The sequence below is a fragment of the Magallana gigas genome, chromosome 8 (genome assembly GCF_963853765.1).
Source record: "Magallana gigas chromosome 8, xbMagGiga1.1, whole genome shotgun sequence".
In the NCBI taxonomy this organism is placed as follows: Eukaryota; Metazoa; Mollusca; class Bivalvia; order Ostreida; family Ostreidae; genus Magallana; species Magallana gigas.
The window spans coordinates 17,431,562-17,453,792 of NC_088860.1; the positions used below are offsets into that span (position 1 = coordinate 17,431,562).

General features: G+C 35.0%; 2 protein-coding genes and 1 long non-coding RNA gene across 3 annotated transcripts in view; all 3 read left to right on the forward strand.

Annotated features, from left to right (window-relative positions):
- LOC105324992 (SCO-spondin) overlaps positions 1 to 8,487 on the forward strand; it is a 36,914-nt gene extending 28,427 nt beyond the window's left edge. Inside the window, exons 76-95 of the mRNA XM_066069034.1 lie at positions 25 to 189; positions 284 to 360; positions 459 to 600; positions 1,452 to 1,616; positions 1,711 to 1,787; positions 1,886 to 2,027; positions 2,887 to 3,051; positions 3,147 to 3,223; positions 3,322 to 3,463; positions 3,964 to 4,128; positions 4,223 to 4,299; positions 4,398 to 4,539; positions 5,065 to 5,229; positions 5,324 to 5,400; positions 5,499 to 5,640; positions 6,518 to 6,682; positions 6,778 to 6,854; positions 6,953 to 7,094; positions 8,127 to 8,291; positions 8,387 to 8,487. Of these exons, the coding sequence (XP_065925106.1) occupies positions 25 to 189; positions 284 to 360; positions 459 to 600; positions 1,452 to 1,616; positions 1,711 to 1,787; positions 1,886 to 2,027; positions 2,887 to 3,051; positions 3,147 to 3,223; positions 3,322 to 3,463; positions 3,964 to 4,128; positions 4,223 to 4,299; positions 4,398 to 4,539; positions 5,065 to 5,229; positions 5,324 to 5,400; positions 5,499 to 5,640; positions 6,518 to 6,682; positions 6,778 to 6,854; positions 6,953 to 7,094; positions 8,127 to 8,291; positions 8,387 to 8,487 (2,570 nt within the window). The remainder of the gene's footprint in view (positions 1 to 24; positions 190 to 283; positions 361 to 458; positions 601 to 1,451; positions 1,617 to 1,710; positions 1,788 to 1,885; positions 2,028 to 2,886; positions 3,052 to 3,146; positions 3,224 to 3,321; positions 3,464 to 3,963; positions 4,129 to 4,222; positions 4,300 to 4,397; positions 4,540 to 5,064; positions 5,230 to 5,323; positions 5,401 to 5,498; positions 5,641 to 6,517; positions 6,683 to 6,777; positions 6,855 to 6,952; positions 7,095 to 8,126; positions 8,292 to 8,386) is intronic.
- Positions 8,488 to 8,562: 75 nt separating this feature from the next.
- Positions 8,563 to 10,061, forward strand: LOC136270842 (uncharacterized). Its single transcript, XR_010708701.1, has 3 exons — positions 8,563 to 8,702; positions 9,731 to 9,895; positions 9,991 to 10,061. It is a non-coding gene; the product is annotated as an uncharacterized lncRNA (long non-coding RNA).
- A 113-nt stretch (positions 10,062 to 10,174) lies between these two features.
- LOC136270843 (A disintegrin and metalloproteinase with thrombospondin motifs adt-1-like) lies at positions 10,175 to 21,880 on the forward strand. Its single transcript, XM_066069640.1, has 31 exons — positions 10,175 to 10,306; positions 10,874 to 11,038; positions 11,125 to 11,213; positions 11,327 to 11,450; positions 11,552 to 11,698; positions 11,790 to 11,822; positions 11,959 to 12,047; positions 12,801 to 12,924; positions 13,041 to 13,187; positions 13,336 to 13,421; positions 13,588 to 13,729; positions 14,269 to 14,469; positions 14,723 to 14,808; positions 15,060 to 15,183; positions 15,392 to 15,538; positions 15,988 to 16,073; positions 16,238 to 16,379; positions 16,563 to 16,721; positions 16,816 to 16,898; positions 17,075 to 17,210; positions 17,436 to 17,570; positions 17,838 to 17,932; positions 18,395 to 18,530; positions 18,628 to 18,771; positions 18,940 to 19,025; positions 19,433 to 19,562; positions 19,730 to 19,876; positions 20,071 to 20,259; positions 20,464 to 20,660; positions 21,229 to 21,391; positions 21,499 to 21,880. The coding sequence occupies exons 4-31, from the start codon at positions 11,339 to 11,341 to the stop codon at positions 21,576 to 21,578; spliced, it is 3,546 nt and encodes a 1,181-aa protein (XP_065925712.1). The 5' UTR covers positions 10,175 to 10,306; positions 10,874 to 11,038; positions 11,125 to 11,213; positions 11,327 to 11,338; the 3' UTR covers positions 21,579 to 21,880.
- Positions 21,881 to 22,231: the final 351 nt, after the last annotated feature.

The window sequence follows — 22,231 nt, forward strand, 5'->3', positions numbered from 1 at the left end:
AACGTTTGATCTAATTGCATGTAGGTTATGCTGAGTTCAAGAACTGGGGTGCATGGTCAGCTTGTAGCAAAGCGTGTGGAGGAGGCAAGCGAAGCAGGAACAGAGAGTGTGCATCGACGGGTGACATTCCATGCTCTGACGATTCTACAGAAGAGGAAGACTGTAACACAAATGCCTGCGCTACAAACGGTCAGAAATGTTACCCCAGTTAGAATGAATTTTGCTGTAAAGCTTTGTAGGGTTGTCGGACCGGTCATAATTGACATGATGTTTTTCTTTTCAGTGATGAGATGCTACTATTGCAAAGGGAAAAAGAACAGCGATTGCACGAAGACCGAAACATGTAAAAACGACGAACTGGTAATTAATATGGCGACAGGAAAATTGATTGTGAAACAGTTTTGAAGAAGCTGAAAAATCTAGATACGATTTAATGCTTCTTACCATATTTGTTACAGTCCTGTGAAACCAAGATCAAACGGAATGGAGCTGACATCGAGAAGAAATGCAAGAAGACAAAAGACTGTAAGCCTAAATGTGACAAGAAAGATCACGACTGTACCCTGTGTTGTACTGGAGACTTGTGTAACAAAGACCAAGGTAATGTTAAACATGTGTTCAATAGGATGAACGTAAAATGATATATAACAACCATTAATTTGCCCCTAATAAAAAAATCGCAAGGAATATTCCATGAAATGCAACAATTTTACAATATCAAAAGAAAGGCTGTTATTAACTTTAAAGAGTCTTGAGATCAAACAAGAAACTAAGTATGTTATTGAAACATATGTCCTTGATAAAAAAAAAAGCTTACAAGGACGTATGTAAGTCACTGAAACATTGACTATTGACTGATTTTGTTAGAAATGTTACAAATGTAATGAGGACTTTGGTCATGATGAGGACAATAACTAAAAATAACAAGCATTGTGAGAGTATTGATTAAGCAATACACGTCCCCTACCGGTTTGTGGAAATTGTGAAAACAAGGCACTGTTATGCAGAATATCGAACCCGAACATTAAAAAATTGGAATATGAAAAATTTATTTTCTCGAAAATATGTCAACCAGACGCTACAAAAGTGTAAACTTGATCTGCAGTTTGACATTTTGAAACTGTTTAGCAAATTTCATATCATTCCTCAAACGCATGAAGAAAAAAAGTGTTGAAAACTGAAGTGGGACAGACAGACGGACAGACAGACGGACGGACTGACGGACGCAGTGGAAAGGTATAGTCCCTCCGGTGAAAGCCGGTAGGGGACTAATAATGAATTTTCGAGAGAAAAAATCCAAAATTGCTACAATAACAGATTATAAAATGTCATGTAGAATGAATATGTTAAACAATGTTTGTGAATTGCAGTGTCACGATTAAATTCTCAAAATGTTGCGATGTCTTTAAAGATTGACTCCAAAGTAGAACTTTGGATCTAATTGCATGTAGGTTATGCTGAGTTCAAGAACTGGGGTGCATGGTCAGCTTGTAGCAAAGCGTGTGGAGGAGGCAAGCGAAGCAGGAACAGAGAGTGTGCATCAACGGGTGACATTCCATGCTCTGACGATACTACAGAAGAGGAAGACTGTAACACAAATGCCTGCGCTACAAACGGTCAGAAATGTTACCCCAGTTAGAATGAATTTTGCTGTAAAGCTTTGTAGGGTTGTCGGACCGGTCATAATTGACATGATGTTTTTCTTTTCAGTGATGAGATGCTACTATTGCAAAGGGAAAAAGAACAGCGATTGCACGAAGACCGAAACATGTAAAAACGACGAACTGGTAATTAATATGGCGACAGGAAAACTGATTGTGAAACAGTTTTGAAGAAGCTGAAAAATCTAGATACGATTTAATGCTTCTTACCATATTTGTTACAGTCCTGTGAAACCAAGATCAAACGGAATGGAGCCGACATCGAGAAGAAATGCAAGAAGACAAAAGACTGTAAGCCTAAATGTGACAAGAAAGATCACGACTGTACCCTGTGTTGTACTGGAGACTTGTGTAACAAAGACCAAGGTAATGTTAAACATGTGTTCAATAGGATGAACGTAAAATGATATATAACAACCATTAATTTGCCTCTAATAAAAAATCGCAAAGAATATTCCATGAAATGCAACAATTTTACAATATTGAAAGAAAGGCTGTTATTAACTTTAAAGAGTCTTGATATCAAACAAGAAACTAAGTATGTTATTGAAACATATGTCCTGGATTAAAAAAGCATACAAGGACGTATGTAATGCACTGAAACATTGACTATTTACTGATTTTGTTAGAAATATTACAAATGTAATGAGGACTTTGGTCATGATGAGGACAATAACTAAAAATAACAAGCATTGTGAGAGTATTGATTAAGCAATACACGTCCCCTACCGGTTTGTGGAAATTGTGAAAACAAGGCACTGTTATGCAGAATATCGAACCCGAACATTAAAAAATTGGAATATTAAAAATTTATTTTCTCGAAAATATGTCAACCAGACGCTACAAAAGTGTAAACTTGATCTGCAGTTTGTCATTTTGAAACTGTTTAGCAAATTTCATATCATTCCTCAAACGCATGAAGAAAAAAAGTGTTGAAAACTGAAGTGGGACAGACAGACAGACGGACAGACAGACGGACGGACAGACGGACTGACGGACGCAGAGGAAAGCTATAGTCCCTCCGGTGAAAGCCGGTAGGGGACTCATAATGAATTTTCGAGAGAAAAAATCCAAAATTGCTACAATAACAGATTATAAAATGTCATGTAGAATGAATATGTTAAACAATGTTTGTGAATTGCAGTGTCACGATTAGATTCTCAAAATGTTGCGATGTCTTTAAAGATTGACTCCAAAGTAGAACGTTGGATCTAATTGCATGTAGGTTATGCTGAGTTCAAGAACTGGGGTGCATGGTCAGCTTGTAGCAAAGCGTGTGGAGGAGGCAAGCGAAGCAGGAACAGAGAGTGTGCATCAACGGGTGACATTCCATGCTCTGACGATACTACAGAAGAGGAAGACTGTAACACAAATGCCTGCGCTACAAACGGTCAGAAATGTTACCCCAGTTAGAATGAATTTTGCTGTAAAGCTTTGTAGGGTTGTCGGACCGGTCATAATTGACATGATGTTTTTTCTTTTCAGTGATGAGATGCTACTATTGCAAAGGGAAAAAGAACAGCGATTGCACGAAGACCGAAAGATGTAAAAACGACGAACTGGTAATTAATATGGCGACAGGAAAATTGATTGTGAAACAGTTTTGAAGAAGCTGAAAAATCTAGATACGATTTAATGCTTCTTACCATATTTGTTACAGTCCTGTGAAACCAAGATCAAACGGAATGGAGCCGACATCGAGAAGAAATGCAAGAAGACAAAAGACTGTAAGCCTAAATGTGACAAGAAAGATCACGACTGTACCCTGTGTTGTACTGGAGACTTGTGTAACAAAGACCAAGGTAATGTTAAACATGTGTTCAATAGGATGAACGTAAAATGATATATAACAACCATTAATTTGCCCCTAATTAAAAAATCGCAAAGAATATTGCATGAAATGCAACAATTTTACAATATTGAAAGAAAGGCTGTTATTAACTTTAAAGAGTCTTGAGATCAAACAAGAAACTAAGTATGTTATTGAAACATATGTCCTTGATTGAAAAAGCTTACAAGGACATATGTAATGCACTGAAACATTGACTATTTACTGATTTTGTTAGAAATATTACAAATGTAAAGAGGACTTTGGTTATGATGAGGACAATAACTAAAAATAATAATGATTTTGGAGAGAAAAAATCCAAAATTAATACAATAACAGATTATAAAATGTTTTGTAGAATGAATATGCTAAACAATGTTTGTGAATTGCAGTGTCACGATTAAATTCTCAAAAATGTTGCGATGTCATTAAAGATTGACTCCAAAGTAGAACGTTTGATCTAATTGCATGAAGGTTATGCTGAGTTCAAGAACTGGGGTGCATGGTCAGCTTGTAGCAAAGCGTGTGGAGGAGGCAAGCGAAGCAGGAACAGAGAGTGTGCATCAACGGGTGACATTCCATGCTCTGACGATACTACAGAAGAGGAAGACTGTAACACAAATGCCTGCGCTACAAACGGTCAGAAATGTTACCCCGGTTAGAATGAATTTTGCTGTAAAGCTTTGTAGGGTTGTCGGACCGGTCATGATTGACATAATGTTTTTCTTTTCAGTGATGAGATGCTACTATTGCAAAGGGAAAAAGAACAGCGATTGCACAAAGACCGAAAGATGTAAAAACGACGAACTGGTAATTAATATGGCGACAGGAAAATTGATTGTGAAACAGTTTTGAAGAAGCTGAAAAATCTAGATACGATTTAATGCTTCTTACCATATTTGTTACAGTCCTGTGAAACCAAGATCAAACGGAATGGAGCCGACATCGAGAAGAAATGCAAGAAGACAAAAGACTGTAAGCCTAAATGTGACAAGAAAGATCACGACTGTACCCTGTGTTGCACTGGAGACTTGTGTAACAAAGACCTAGGTAATATTGAACATGTATTCGATAAAATAAAACTAAATAATTTTATTACAAATGAGCACTTGGATTTAATTATAATAAGGACACAGAAAATACCATTTTATAAATACATATATTAATTTTGCAAAATTGAAGAAAAGACAATCATTCCTGTTAATGAAGCCTTCACAAAATGTAGTACGAAAGCCAATGAATCTTTTGATGACGTAAATCTCCATGAAGGAAGTGAATATTAAAAACCTACAACAGGCATCAAAACATCGAATACTTCTTGTTAATGTGTAACAATTTTCTATAGTTTGAAAAAGATATATGTAATGATGATGTCTGTTACAAGTATGCTCACTGACAGTGTATATTCGAGGAAATAAAGAATATAAGAAATTGGTACATTTTAGACCTTAAAAACGTAATATTGAATTCAAATTAAATTGATTGAACACTCCTTTTTGATGATCTGAATGGTAAAATGTTTTTATTATCCAAAAGGAATAGTTCTATATATAACTTTAATCTGAACACATTTAGGTTATGCTGAGTTCAAGAACTGGGGTGCATGGTCAGCCTGTAGCAAAGCGTGTGGAGGAGGCAAGCGAAGCAGGAACAGAGAGTGTGCATCAACGGGTGACATTCCATGCTCTGACGATACTACAGAAGAGGAAGACTGTAACACAAATGCCTGCGCTACAAACGGTCAGAAATGTTACCCCAGTTAGAATGAATTTTGCTGTAAAGCTTTGTAGGGTTGTCGGACCGGTCATAATTGACATGATGTTTTTCTTTTCAGTGATGAGATGCTACTATTGCAAAGGGAAAAAGAACAGCGATTGCACGAAGACCGAAACATGTAAAAAGGACGAACTGGTAAATAATATGGCGACAGGAAAACTGAATGTGAAACAGTTTTGAAGAAGCTGAAAAATCTAGATACGATTTAATGCTTCTTACCATATTTGTTACAGTCCTGTGAAACCAAGATCAAACGGAATGGAGCTGACATCGAGAAGAAATGCAAGAAGACAAAAGACTGTAAGCCTAAATGTGACAAGAAAGATCACGACTGTACCCTGTGTTGTACTGGAGACTTGTGTAACAAAGACCAAGGTAATAATGAACATGTGTTCAATAGGATAAACCAGAGTAATTCATTACAACTGATCACCTGCATTTAATTATAAGAAGGACACAGAATATTTAATTTTATAAATACATATACTAATTCTTAAAAATTGAATAAAAGACAATCATTCCTGTTAATGAAGCCTTCACAAAATTTGGTACGAAACCCAATGAATCTTTGGATGAAGTAAATATCCATGAAGGAAATGAATATTAGAAACATACATCAAGTATGAAAACATAGACAATTTCTTGTTTATAAGTAACAACCATCTATATTTTGAAAAAGATGTATGTAATGATGACGTCTATTACTAATATGCTCATTGACAGTGTATAATCGAGGAAATAAAGAGTATCAAAAATTAGTACATTTAGGACCTTAAAAACGTAATATTAAAGCAATATGAGCTGTATTTTTTAGAATTTTATTTTGCTGCAAAAACCTGCTAGTATGATAAGTCTGCCTGTAACTTAATTTTTTATGATAGATAAGATTTGAAAAAATCATTAATTTTTGTCAGGAGAGAGATTTCACTAATAAGGAATATATAGGAGATCAATTTTTGTACAGGACGACAAGAATTCAATTTTGCTCCAATTAAGGCTTCTTAATGGCTTCTCCCACAAAAGCAGAGCTAACAAAATTTTACAACCGTAATAATTCTTGTGATTTGAGTAGAAAATACAATTTTCTTTAAAAAAAAATTTGAACATGAAAATTGCAGCTCATATGGCTTAACCTGTTTCAAAATTCAACATAAATTGATTGTAAACTCCTATTTGATGATTTGAATGGTAAAATGTTTGTAATCTCAACAAGAAATGATTCCATATATAACTTCGATCTGAACACATTTAGGTTATGCTGAGTTCAAGACCTGGGGTGCATGGTCAGCTTGTAGCAAAGCGTGTGGAGGAGGCAAGCGAAGCAGGAGCAGAGAGTGTGCATCAACGGGTGACATTCCATGCTCTGACGATACTACAGAAGAGGAAGACTGTAACACAAATGCCTGCGCTACAAACGGTCAGAAATGTTACCCCAGTTAAAATGAATTTTGCTGTAAAGCTTTGTAGGGTTGTCGGATCGGTCATAATTGACATGATGTTTTTTCTTCTCAGTGATGAGGTGCTACGATTGCAAAGGGAAAAAGAATAGCGATTGCACGAAGATCGAAACATGCAAAAAGGACGAACTGGTAAATAATATGGCGACAGGAAAACTGAATGTGAAACAGTTTTGAAGAAGCTGAAAAATCTAGATACGATTTAATGCTTCTTACCATATTTGTTACAGTCTTGTGAAACCAAGATCAAACGGAATGGAGCTGACATCGAGAAGAAATGCAAGAAGACAAAAGACTGTAAGCCTAAATGTGACAAGAAAGATCACGACTGTACCCTGTGTTGTACTGGAGACTTGTGTAACAAGGACCAAGGTAATGTTGTACATGTGTTCAATTAGATAAACCAGAGTAATTCATTACAACTGATCACCTGCATTTAATCATAAGAAGGACAGAATTTTTTTTTATTTTATAAATATATATACATATTCTTAAAAATTGAATAAAAGACAATCATTTCTGTTAAGGTCAAGATCTAGTACACGACTTCAAAGTGTCTTTTCGGTGCTAGAACCATTATGACGTCATAATTGATTTGAAGAATCTTTTTCCCGTACTTTACGGCTTTAAAAGGAAAATGTAGAAATTAAACAATTTCTTGGCATTTTATGTTAACTCATGGGAAAAGTAATCCCGATACCTATATTTAATTTGACATCATTTTAAAGAGGAGGTCAAGAGCTAGTTTGATTCCGTTTTTGTAGAGACTGTAGGCATTCAAGATATATTTTGTTATTGAAAAATTAATAAAACTTCGAAATTTGTTCATTATTTCCTTCACATTTCATAGAAAATGACAGTCTAAAACATAATTTTTCATTGTGTTTACCAAACATTCTAGCCTCGGTACACCCTATCAGACAAAGTTAATATTAAGAAGAATCATTGAAAGAATTTATATCTTAAAAATATAAAACTGTTGGCAACTTTAATTTACTAGATCTTGACCTTAATGAAGTCTTCACAAAATATGGTTCTAAACCAAATGAATCTTTTGATGAAGTTAATGTCCATGAGGGAAATGATAATTAAAAACATACATCAAGCATCAGAACATAGACTATTTTCCTGTGTATGTGTAACAACATTCTATATTTTGAAAAGATGTGTGTAGTGATGACGTCTATTACCTGCATGCTCATTGACAGTGTAATTTCGAGGAAATAAAAGTATCAAAAATTGGTACATTTAGGACCTTAAAAACTTAATAATATAGCATTTAACTGTTTCAGAATTTAAAAGAAATTGATTGTAAACTCCTATTTGATGATTTGAATGGTAAAATGTATGCAATCTCAACAAGAAATGATTCCATATATATAACTTTGATCTGAACACATTTAGGTTATGCTGCGTTCAAGACCTGGGGTGCATGGTCAGCTTGTAGCAAAGCGTGTGGAGGAGGCAAGCGAAGCAGGAGCAGAGAGTGTGCATCAACGGGTGACATTCCATGCTCTGACGATACTACAGAAGAGGAAGACTGTAACACAAATGCCTGCGCTACAAACGGTCAGAAATGTTACCCCAGTTAGAATGAATTTTGCTGTAAAGCTTTGTAGGGTTGTGGGACCGGTCATAATTGACACGATGTTTTTTCTTTTCAGTGATGAGATGCTACGATTGCAAAGGGAAAAAGAACAGCGATTGCACGAAGATCGAAACATGTAAAAAGGACGAACTGGTAAATAATATGGCGAGAAGATGATTGATTGGGAAACAATTCTGATCAGCTGAAAAATCTAGATACAATTTAATGCTTACGACCATATTTGTTACAGTCCTGTGAAACCAAGATCAAACGGAATGGAGCTGACATCGAGAAGAAATGCAAGAAGACAAAAGACTGTAAGCCTAAATGTGACAAGAAAGATCACGACTGTACCCTGTGTTGTACTGGAGACTTGTGTAACAAGGACCAAGGTAATGTTGTACATGTGTTCAATTAGATAAACCAGAGTAATTCATTACAACTGATCACCTGCATTTAATCATAAGAAGGACAGAATTTTTTTTTATTTTGTAAATATATATACATATTCTTAAAAATTGAATAAAAGACAATCATTTCTGTTAAGGTCAAGATCTAGTACACGACTCCAGAGTGTCTTTTCGGTGCTAGAACCATTATGACGTCATAATTGATTTGAAGAATCTTTTTCCCTTACTTAACGGCTTTAAAAGGAAAATGTAGAAATTAAACGATTTCTTGGCGTTTTATGTTAACTCATGGGAAAAGTAATCCCAATACCTATATTTAATTTGACATCATTTTAAATAGGAGGTCAAGAGCTAGTTTGATTCCGTTTTTGTAGAGACTGTAGGCATTCAAGATATATTTTGTTATTGAAAAATTAATAAAACTTCGAAATTTGTTCATTATTTCCTTCACATTTCATAGAAAATGAGTCTAAAACATAATTTGTCATTGTGTTTACCAAACATTCTAGCCTCGGTACACCCTATCAGACAAAGTTAATATTAAGAAGAATCATTGAAAGAATTTATATCTTAAAAATATAAAACTGTTGGCAACTTTAATTTACTAAATCTTGACCTTAATGAAGCCTTCACAAAATGTGGTTCTAAACCAAATGAATCTTTTGATGAAGTTAATGTCCATGAGGGAAATGACAATTAAAAACATACATCAAGCATCAAAACATAGACTATTTTCCTGTGTATGTGTAACAACATTCTATATTTTGAAAAGATGTGTGTAGTGATGACGTCTATTACTGGCATGCTCATTGACAGTGTAAATTCGAGGAAATAAAAGTATCAAAAATTGGTACATTTAGGACATTAAAAATGTAATAATATAGCATTTAACTGTTTCAGAATTTAAAAGAAATTGGTTGTAAACTCCTATTTGATGATTTGAATGGTAAAATGTATGCAATCTCAACAAAAAATGATTCCATATATAACTTTGATCTGAACACATTAAGGTTATGCTGCGTTCAAGACCTGGGGTGCATGGTCAGCTTGTAGCAAAGCGTGTGGAGGAGGCAAGCGAAGCAGGAGCAGAGAGTGTGCATCAACGGGTGACATTCCATGCTCTGACGATACTACAGAAGAGGAAGACTGTAACACAAATGCCTGCGCTACAAACGGTCAGAAATGTTACCCCAGTTAGAATGAATTTTGCTGTAAAGCTTTGTAGGGTTGTGGGACCGGTCATAATTGACACGATGTTTTTTCTTTTCAGTGATGAGATGCTACGATTGCAAAGGGAAAAAGAACAGCGATTGCACGAAGATCGAAACATGTAAAAAGGACGAACTGGTAATTAATATGGCGAGAAGATGATTGATTGGGAAACAATTCTGATCAGCTGAAAAATCTAGATATAATTTAATGATTACGACCATATTTGTTACAGTCCTGTGAAACCAAGATCAAACGGAATGGAGCTGACATCGAGAAGAAATGCAAGAAGACAAAAGACTGTAAGCCTAAATGTGACAAGAAAGATCACGACTGTACCCTGTGTTGTACTGGAGACCTGTGTAACAAAGACCAAGGTAATGTTGAATATGGATTCAATGGGATGAATTTTCTCTATATATTACAACTGATCATTACATTTAATCAAAATATCGCCAAAGAATATTCTAGTAATGAATTCAAAATCTGCAACAATTGAAAGAAACGCAATTATTCCCGTTAATGAAGCTCCCAAGGATTGTACATGAAACTAGCGGAATATTTGAATCAAAGAAAATGTAAATGAAGACTATTGTAAAGCCTTTTAACACGAAATCTTTTTTGTTTTGTTGGAGAATTTACCGTTGTTGAAAGTAACTATCTTTCTGAAAGTAAAACTATTTGATCAAGAGCTTGAACTTGTTATAGTCGAGTGAAACAGCAGTGTGCCGTAAGCCTGTCTATTGTATTGCTGCTCACTCGACCATTTCAAAGAAAAGTATAAAAAGTTGCAACAATTAGGGCCTTAATACCAAAGAAAGAAGAATTAAGACACAAAACTCAAAAGAAACTCTAAATTCTTATGTGATGATTTGAATAATAAGATGTTTGCAATGTCTACAAGGGATTACTCTGTTATATAACTTTAATCATAATAAATTAAGGTTATGCTGAGTTCAAGAACTGGGGTGCATGGTCAACTTGTAGCAAAGCGTGTGGAGGAGGCAAGCGAAGCAGGAGCAGAGAGTGTGCATCAACGGGTGACATTCCATGCTCTGACGATACTACAGAAGAGGAAGACTGTAACACAAATGCCTGCTCTAATAACAGTAAGAAGTGCCACACAGTTATAGAAATTAGAAAGGCCAACATTTTAGATATTGAATAAAATGTTCTTTAAATGTTTTGTTTGCAGAGCTGAAATGTTTCTCATGCAGTCTTTCAAGTTCGAATAAAGAATGTAACAAGCAAAGAGGATCACTTACCTGTCAGGCTGGCCAGAACGTACGTTAAATATGATTACAATAGATATGCGTGTAATTGAAAATGAATTTTTCTATGCGTTTTTGAAAAACACTTTCACTGCAATGAACATTTGCGTTATTTGTTTCATAAAGAAATGCGGGGTTATGGTGGATCGTAGGACAAAGAAAACCCTAAAGACGTGTGCGTCGGCATGTACTCCAAGATGTGATTCTAATACCTGTACCTTCTGTTGCAATACTCCAAACTGTAATGAAGGTATTATGCACCATTTCTAACCTTTTGTTTGTGTCGGTATGCGATTTGAGTAACTTCTATGTAGCGGGGTATCTAAAATCGAATTTCTTCAATTCTTTTAGAATATGGCACATACAGTTTGTGGTCAAACTGGAAACAGGAGACTGTGAACAATGTAGAAAAACTCAAAAGGATGCGCACATGTACATCAGGGGAATGTTCGGGTGATGTGGAAGAAACTAAGGATTGTACTCCATCACTTTGTTCAAGTATGCAATGTTTTATCAGTGTTTTTAATAGTTTTGCTTAGAATAAATATATGTATAACACTGAGATTACAATTTTTACCTTGTATTTTAGCAAGCACAGCACCACCGGTAACGAAACCAACACGTAAGTTCATCTCACTCTTAAAAGTTGGCATACAAGTTTGTAATAAAATCATTTTATTTTTTGGATTTCAGAATGGTATCTCTTCTTTTAGTCTTCAAGAATAATGAATGAAATAATCTACTTTTGTACTTCACAGAGTTTGGTTGTTATACATGCAGTAACGCCAAATCTAATGAAGAGTGTAATACTAAAGGAAGGTTTGTAACCTGTGGAGGAGGTCAGAATGTAAGTCTAGAATGTTTATAACATAATGCAGTTTTAATGATTCATGGATTTTTTCCTCGACCATGTTAATCAAGTCTTTTGATTTCATGAACATATGAACATCCGTTTTTGAAGATTACGTACTATTTACAATTTTGAAGTATACATAATGTAACGTCATTTCGTCAAAAAGACAACAATTAGGATATCTGTAAGGCAAATTCCTTTCATTCACATTTGGTTTAGTGATAGACTCTACGTTAACGTTAACCAGTAAGAAGACTTTGAACATTTTTGTTTAAATATGAGACCTCAGACTGTGGTCTGATTTCCGATTCACCACACTGTGAAATCCATATCTCCACTCTCAAAAACAGATAACGTAGTGCACAAAATATATGACGTCTGTTTTTAGCGAGTTCTTTTAAGAAAACGTTTAGTGGTGTTTTAGTTAAATAAGTAAACAATGTGAAAATGGTATTAGAAATATAAATTTATTATCATAATTGTTATTTGATCCATAGAGGCGAACCATTTTTCGTTACTTCGCGTCTCGTTTGATCTGATGATCCACGCCTTGCAACTGGATCTGAGGCTTTGGATCAAGCTTCTCTTATAATAATCTTTATGAATTGTACATGAATATTATTTTGTATAAGTGTCCTGAGAATTATACTTATTTGATGAAATCAAACTTTTTTTTTAACTATGTATAACTATAACTGTATAACTATAATTGTAAAATTCTTTAAAGTTTGACATTAAAATTTTCAGATCTGTGGAACTCGTATCGATAAAAAATCAAAAAAGATTATAAAAGTCTGTACTGCGGTTTGCAACTCATATTGTGACAAAAGAGCGTGCATATACTGTTGCAACACCCCAGGTTGCAACGAGAGTAAGTAGTAGAACTCCATTCCATATAACGAATTAAAACTTGCATATATTTATTGTCATTCTATTTATTAAGGTGTTTGTTTAGAAAATATCTTTTTATATTATTTTCTAACGTAGAATATGGTTCATTTGGTCCATGGACATCGTGGGTTCAAGAATCATCAAACAATGTTGATATACTAGCTCGGAACAGGTCATGCCTAGGTGAAATGTGTTCAGAGAAAAGCAGAGAAACTAAGCCTTGCACACCTGGCCTTTGTAAAGGTGAGATGTAGTGCTTACCTAAAGTTTACTACTTTTGAAATGCCCCTAAAATTATTCTCATGAATCAAACTAATGCTAGTAATAAATATCAAATATGACCCGTTATAGTTCATACGTTATGAAAAGTGTGTATTTTTACATATACTAGCTGCTGGACAAAAATGCTATGTATGTGGGAATGGAAAAAAGAATAGTGACTGCACAAAGATTGAGACTTGCAAATCCGACGAAGAGGTATATAAAATGTCTATATTTTATCTGATGATAGGTCTCTTGTAATGTAAAGTGCAAGTTACTTTAGAATGCATCATAAAGTGTAAGAATCGATGAAAAAACTTTCACAACAATTATCAAAACATTCGAGTTAAATATATTCATGTATTTGAAAACGTCGTTTCAGTCCTGTGAAACTCGAGTGTATAATAAAGAAACCAAGATAACTAAAAAATGCGTAAAAACGAAGAGTTGCAAGACAAAATGTAATCCTAGCGATGATTCCTGTGTCAAATGCTGCACAGGATCGCTCTGTAACAAGGTTGATGGTAGGCTGCGTGCAAACAACAATATTAACATCACTGATATACCACTGTTTTAATGATACTGTAATATCGCTTCCAAATTACAATGCACTTGTTTGATTGTAAAGAGAAATTTGTATAGCATTATTATAAAAAAAAGTTTGTACTGCAATATTGTTTTCTTCGACATGGACATGTATAACAATTCTTAATTGTGATCAGCGTAACAACTTCACCAGCACATAATGCTTTTCACACTTACGTGTTGATAAAGCAATAGGAAACTCAGTTCATTGCATAGCAAAGTTAACACGAAATTATACTATAGTTTTGTTAAACATTGGTTTTTGAAGAATATAAAATAACCCAAAATGAAAACTTAATAAAGCAGGGTTTTAGCGCTTTAGCGTATATAATTTGTTAGATGAACGAATCAAAAGAAAAAAATCTAATTTCAAGACTAAACTTAATACTTCAAAGAGCTCTGTTACAAAAAGAATTCGAAAGACAATAAAAGACTGTGAAAAGAGGAATATTTAACGTTTACATTGTACTTGATACAGGATATTCAGAATGGAGCAAATGGGGACCATGGACTGTATGCAGCAAACAGTGCGGAGGAGGACTCATGAAAAGGAAGAGGGACTGCTCCTCCACCGACATGCCTTGCCCAGGGTCACCTGAGGAGGAGAAGGATTGTAACACACAGGCATGTGCTGCTCCCACTACCTCAGTACCTGTTACTGCCACCTGGAATCCAGCACGTACGGATGAACCTTTTGTTTGCTAGTATTTTGTAGGATATTTTCGTTTTAAGAATACCAGCACAACATACATATGTATTGTACGACTGTTACCTGCAAATAAGAGTAATTTTAACCATTCTGATAATAATGATCTGTTGATCCTATGATATACACATCGTGATGTAAATAATATTGCGTTGTAAAATGATATGAGGAACGAACATGGAATAATTTAAAAAAAAAATAATTGAGATTTAATTATGTTGTGCAGAGCATGGATGTTTCGTATGCAGCCACGAGAAGAACAACAAGAAATGTAATACAAAAGGAATCCAGGCTTGTCCTAAAGGTCAACAGGTATGGCCCCGCCTGCTCGTGCAAGGTCTTTGCAATTGAAACTTGACAACAATTTTAAATTGATTTACAAGTACTTTTATTATGAATAGATAACGGATTGGCTTTAGGGTGTTGCGTTTTCAATTTTTTTTTTTGGGGGGGGGGGGGGGTGGGGTGGGGTGGTGTGGGGGCTAAATGTGAAAAAGTATGAATGTATCATCATTACCACGAATTAAGAATTCTGTATACTACAGTGTGCCAAATCTTTGCAGATGTGTGGTACTAGAGTTGATAAAAAATCAAAGACTGTCATGAAAGCATGCACATCATCCTGTAAGCCCGGCTGTAACTCTAATGCATGTACTTTCTGCTGCTCGTCTGCTGGTTGTAATGAGGGTATGCTGATAATTGATATTTTACTCACGTTAAAATTGCGTACTGTCGTATTTTTGCCATAGTATGAAGGCAGTATAATGTTAATAACATAACTGGAATAAAAGCAAAATGTTGATCAACACTGTTGTCAATAATGTTTTAATGTTCAAAATTCTTCAGACCTGGTTTTTTTTTATTGTACTGAGTTAAAAAAGGTATGTCTTGGTAGAGTTTGGCACTTACAGCCCCTGGTCATCTTGGAAAGAAAAGACCAACAAAGGGAAAAAACATCTTGAACGAACGCGAAAGTGTACGAGCGAGGAGTGCTCTGAGGATACCACTGAGACCAAACCATGCACTCCATTGCTGTGTTCTGGTATGTGCTAGTATACAATTTAATCTGCTGAAAATTTTCTGGCTCTAAAGAGAATGTTCTCAGTAAATCTCAGTACCTACAGTTAACCTCAGAAAATAATACACAGCATATCAATAGCAACTGTTCATTTATCGGTAAATATCAGACATTATTAGTTATAACAACACAATATCAGTAAATATCAGAAATTATCAGTTTTAAAGCCAGCAATATATTTAGTCAATATAACGGGATGATATTTTACAGGATATGAAAATACAATGAACTATAGTATTTTCAATTTTGTAGTATTCGTGCAATTTCTGTTTCTTGTCTGTGCTATATGCACGATTTTGATAAAGAAGAAACTTGCAGTTAAACATGTTACACTGTATAATTGTATTTGAATTGTTGATTGAATTGGGGAATTTTTTAAAGGAGTAACCGGTATTGTCTGTTTATGTATGTAGGATATACTCAAAGGTGTTACGTGTGTAAGAAAGGAAAGAAAAACAGCGACTGTTCTACAATAGAAACATGCAAAAAGGATGAAGATGTAAGTTTAGTTGCTAAATTGGTTCGTTATCAAAGTCCATTTGGGGGAAATTTATAATATATATAATATAATATGTGTAATTTAGACATTGATCATTCCATTCAGGCCACACATTTTTTTTCATAAAATTATACCTTACTTTGATTACAACGTCTTATTTTCAGACTTGTGAAACTCGAGTGGAGAAGGATAAGACAGAAATAACAAAGAAATGCGCGAAAGAAAAAAGCTGCAAAGCATCATGTGATCCAAAAGATAAATTCTGTGTAACCTGTTGCAAGGGGTCACTTTGCAATGAAAATGAAGGTAGGGGTTTGTGACAGAGACCCAGACAATATAACACCGCTTTTAAAAAAAATCTAAATCCTTCAAAATTTATTTTTTTGTAACACTAGCTTATTTACGAGCACAGTCTTTTTCAAAAATAATGAAACAAGTGAACCGATTATATATTTAATTATGATTGACATTTGCAAATCGTGTTTCGAGGTTATGGAGCATATGATACGTGGAGCTTGTGGACTTCCTGTAGTAAACGATGCGGGGGTGGTAAGCAGAGTAGGTCAAGGACGTGTTCTTCTACCACAATGCCCTGCGATGGACCAGCATCTGAGGAAAGAGGATGCAATACGGCCGCCTGCGCACAATGTATAGTATCAATCACTTTGTATCATTTGGAAATTCTATGTGACAAAAAGTTTTATGGGTTTCAAACGAAATTTGTATTTTTCTGTTTTTTCAGCTTCACAATGCCAACGTTGTACCAATGTAAAAAATAATGGAGAATGTAACAAACAGAAGATAGAGATTTGTTCAGCTGATCAGGTAGCCCATTCTTTAACCCAGTTATCAAAGATTTATACCAAGATGCTATTCGTTGCTTATTTAATTGCCAAGACAGTTGCTGTTTTGCCATGGTTTTTTTTTGAAAATATATAGTACATGTAGATCTTGTTTGCAATAACAATTGAGTAGCAAAATATGACACGTTTTCTCCACAGTCTTGTGAAACGAAAGTTGATCGTCGAACAAAAGCTGTGACTAAGAAATGCACACCCACATCATCGTGTATATCACTTTGTCATGGAAACTCCGCCATTTGTACTTTCTGTTGCCAAGGAGATAACTGTAACGAAGGTAACTTTATGTATGATGAATCTTATTAATTATGGGATTTTCAAACTGTTCTGGACAATTTTCCTGTGACAAAGTTTTGTGTTTGGATAGTTTTTGCCTAAAGCAATTAATTAAAAAAATTCCAATAACAATCTAGGATTCTTTCCAGGAATTTGAATATAAACAATTGTTTCCTTTGTCTGGATATTTGATTATTCTCTCACATACCTATACAAATTTGAAAAGAATATGGCGAGTGGGTGCCATGGAGTGCATGGTCATTAAAGAATGGCAAAAAGACAAGAACCCGCACGTGCGCTACGTTAGAATGCTCCGGGGAAGGCGAGGAAGAGGAAGCGTGTACAGGGTCCTCTTGTACAGGTATTCAATACAAAACGTCTACAAATTCAAAAATAATCAAAGTAATGAAAGAACTGACAGCGCTTTTTACGTAGGCTTACTTATTTTTTAAAATATGAATAATCGTTGCTAAACTACCAGTGTATATTGCTATTTTGCGTCTTCTTAACGTGTTTTTGATTGTGGACACAATGTGTTTGTTTATTTGATATATAAAAAGGCTTGTTAGATGTTTAAATTATAATTTAGGTTAAGAATTTATTATTTGAGGTTTAATTTTTCTTTAAGGTGTACAAAACTTCCAGTGTAGAAGCTGCACAAACGCCCTTACTAATGCTGAATGCCGATTCGGAAGCTTAGTAACATGTCCAGCTGACCAGCAGGTATTTCTGACGAAACAGATATTCAGTATTTAAAAGCAAACATACCATATATTAACACTATTATACATGTAGTGTGCTACAAAAAATGTTTAAAACTAAATTACGACTGTTCTTACTTAATAAATAGGTAAAGTATCCCAATTGTCAACGCAATAACTCAAACCAAATGGACTTTTAAATTGGAGGTCTCGGAAAAAATCCAATACATTTTAGATACTACTGAAACTCTATTCCGTTGTTATTCAATCACAGCTGTGTTATTGATTTAAAATGAAGTAAAAAGAATTAAAACACTGATAACAAATATGCGAAACATGTACTTGAATATGCTTTAATAGAAAACTAATTGGGACGTAAATGCAGCGTTTGTTTGAATATGTTTAAATCTATAAAATTCATTGTTTCATTTCCTTAACATCAATATAAAAATTATAATCCACATCTTTATCACGATCTTCAAAGGCTTGTAAAACCACTGTTGTGAGAGGAAGTGGTCAAATTTCAAAAAGCTGCTCAACGCCATCTTCCTGTTCCACTTCCTGTACAGCCGGAAGTCAGACATGTACATTCTGTTGCACGGGATCCAAGTGTAATGAAGGTCGGCCATCTTGAATATTTAATTGTTGTTAAAAATGCAAACATATTTCCGTTGTCTGTTTAACAAGTTAGACCTGACTTAAATTTGACCACAACAGAATATGGTACTTGGGGACTATGGGCTCCCTGGTCGGTTACTGGTACTAAAGGAAGTATGATGACCCGGTCACGGACTTGCACATCCATCGAGTGTTCTGGAGGAGGCATTGAGACAATACCTTGTTCTGGGCCAATTTGCCAGCGTGAGTTTTACTGAAAATACTAAGTATATATTGAATTCGTACTAATTTGACAATGTCCATCCAAAATTGAATTTGTACTTATTTGAATATGTCCATCCAAAATTAAGTTTATAAATTAAAATCGGTTTACCTATATATTCCTCACTTCTAAAAATAATTCACTTACAGAATTTAGATGTCAGAGTTGTAACAACGCAACATCAAATGAAGCATGCAATAAAAATGGTTTCCAGACATGTTCTTCTAACGATGATGTAAGTAAAATGTATATATCGTTAGATTTCCATGTGTTTTCTTTTCCAACTTTTAACACAACCTTTTTTACTATCATAATGGCGTTCTCAATTCGATCCTTTAGCTAAATAGAGTAAAAAGATATTTTAATTTCAACTTTTTAGGGGACTGGACGATCTTGGATATTTTAAGGCTATATTTATATATTTTACTTCTTCAGACAAAGCGCTTTGAAAATACATATTGAAAATATTCATTATGATAGTAAAAGATGAAATATTCGACTTCTCGAATCTCGAACTTCTCTTGAATGAATAATAGCATATGGTAAAAAAAATACCATATCAAAAAGTTTTAAGCAGCTCTGATGAGTAGTTGATTGAACACCCAGCTCCCTTAAAACAACTAGTACATATTGTTGTTTTAGACATGTGGAACAACAGTAGTAAGAGCGACAAAACGCGTCACCAAGGGCTGCAAGCCGAAGGGCGGATGTAAACCGTGGTGTGACGGCATTTCCTGTACCTTCTGTTGTAACAGTGCATACTGCAATGACGGTTCGTCTCAGAATTCATGTCTTCCCTGAGATTAACGCCCTTTTTAGATAGAATTGTCATGTTTATTGTCAATTTATAATAATAGATTCGGTCTCGCAATGTAGGCCTAAAAATGTATTTTTGATACTTAGCAATAACGTTATCATTCTCTCTGTGAACAATTCCAGTGTATGGTGTATGGCAGCTATGGACCTCTTGGAAGGTGGTTCAAGTGAACAACGTTTACAAGAGACAGAGAACAAGGGACTGTGCTTCCACTGAGTGTGCCGGGGACCCCGTTGAGGAAGAACCGTGCACAGGCACACTCTGTGCAGGTATCAAGCACATATCTATTGAACCACAACTTAATGCTTTCAAATTATTTTTTCTTCAGATCTACTTGCATAGAGTTCTTGTGGAAAAATTGGAATGTTAATTCCGTTATAATTAAGAATGCTGGAAAACTCTTTAAATGGGAGGTTTAGGAACGGTTGAATTTTAAAGAGCTTACGATTTGGTGTCTTTTTAGGCGGCGTTCAGTCCCCAGTAGACGGTGGATTTACAGACTGGGCTGCTTGGTCCTCTTGTTCGAAAACGTGCGGGGGTGGAACCTCTGAAAGAGTACGATCTTGCTCCCAGCCGACTCCAGCACATGGTGGCAAGAACTGTACTGGGGATTCTTCAGAATCCAGAGATTGCAACATCCAAGCTTGTGCTGGTAAATTAGATATAGATACCTTATACTGGTCTGTTGGTTCGGTGTTTTTTTTAGTCCAAAAATTAAATTTTATTTTACATTCCCTATTAAGAAATGGCAAGAGAATGCAAACTTTTAGTGATAAAACAGAATACGTCCAAATGCAAATACATGCAACAATTTGACAATCTTAAAGACTCTAATTTTTTAATATGCTGCTAACAGTGGATGGAAGTTGGGGAACTTGGGGACCATGGGCCTTGTGTTCGAAGACTTGCGGGGGCGGAAAACAACACCGTGAGAGAAAGTGTGACTCCCCCGCACCTGCGCATGGAGGCACCAACTGCACCGGAAACATAATGCAGCTAGATGACTGCAATACCATTCTTTGTCCCTTACCGTCCTCAGGGAAATATATTAATGTATGTGTCCAGATGAATCAATTTGAATATATATTTGAAATGTTTAGAGTAAAATGAAATGTCTTGTTTACTTAACATCTATTTTTTTTTTTATCTTAATCTATTAAACAAAACATACAAGAAAATTGGCCCGTCCACTTGTTTACTAGTCCCTTTACTTTGAAAGAAGATGCATCATGCCTGATGTACAAAGCTGCTTGTACATTTAGTTTTACGTCAAATGATAGGAAAGATACGTACTGTGGTTTCATTAATATTCAAGGGCATCAATTTTCGTGGATAAAGAGAAAATCACAGTTTCAAGGATACGTAAATTCGTGGCCAATGACCCTATCAATACAAAATGTTAATAAAAATTGCACTTCAATGAACATTTTATTTCGTGGATCAACTAAACAACGAAATCCACGAAAATTGGTATTCAACGAATATTGATGAAACCACAGTATTTGGTCGTGGACTCAATATTTTACGATTATATATTCGCCTATTTTATACATGTATGATTTTTAAAAATAGGTGGTATGTGTGTCGGTCTATTTTTGTATTGTCTTTTTATTCAATGTAGAAATGTCCCCCTGGTTGGTTTACTTGCAAGAGCGGTGGCATTACTTGCATCGATGCATCCTTCAAGTGCGACTGCGCCAACGACTGCGATGACGGAAGTGACGAAGAGATATCTTATGCAGAATGTAAAATATCCCAAATAGCAAACTGTAAAAGTGGTTCGGGTAAGCTATTAGTCTTCTGAACAAATATTGATTGCTTCTAAGTATTTAATGCTCAATAAAGAATTGTATTTCAAGACCTTGAAAAATTGCATTTTTTAAAATTGCAGGTCATGTGAAGAAGTCATGGTGGATGATATTGATAACAATTACACTTGGGGTATTCCTTGGACCATCTCTGTTATCTTGAGGTTGACCAAACTGACATTTTTTTTCGGAAATAAACTCAAAAGCTCACTGGACGCTACACTTATGCATATATTTCGACTATCTCTTCATATCAAACCGGGGGTAAAAGTTCTTCTCATTCGAAAAGGTGCATGAATACATACGTTTGATCTTTTTCCAAAACCGTGTATTCTAACTGCTAATTATTAGCTGATTATGAAAGAAACGGATTTCAATTGTTGTGCAAACACATTTTTTTTTGTGTCTTCATTTTGTTATTTGTATGATCTCTTGTTTTGTTTTAATAAACTTTCCTTGCAATTATCTTTGTGTATTTTATGTAGAGTATTCACAAACAAATAGCCATTAGAATAAAGGCTTAAGGCTTAATATTTTATATCTTTTATTAGCTCACCTGAGCTGAAAGCTCAAGTGAGCTATTCTGATCACATTTTGTCTGTCGTCCGTCTGTCTGTCCGTCTGTCTGTCTGTCTGTAAACTTTTCACATTTTCAACATCTTCTCAAGAACCACTAGGCCAATTTCAACCAAACTTGGCACAAAGCATCCTTTGCCTAAGGGAATTCAAATTTGTAAACATTAAGGATCACGCCTTTTTGCAAAGGGAGATACTCAGGAATTTATGAACATTTTCGAGAAATTTTCAAAAATCTTC

Excerpts from the sequence above, each read along its gene's own strand:
- LOC136270843 (XM_066069640.1), top strand. The coding sequence starts at position 11,339 with ATGGTGGATCGTAGGACAAAGAAAACCCTAAAGACGTGTGCGTCGGCA. Across the intron at positions 12,048-12,800 it reads CCTGTGGAGGAGGTCAGAAT|ATCTGTGGAACTCGTATCGA; the intron begins GTAAGTCTAGAA and ends TAAAATTTTCAG. Across the intron at positions 16,380-16,562 it reads ACTTTGCAATGAAAATGAAG|GTTATGGAGCATATGATACG; the intron begins GTAGGGGTTTGT and ends TCGTGTTTCGAG.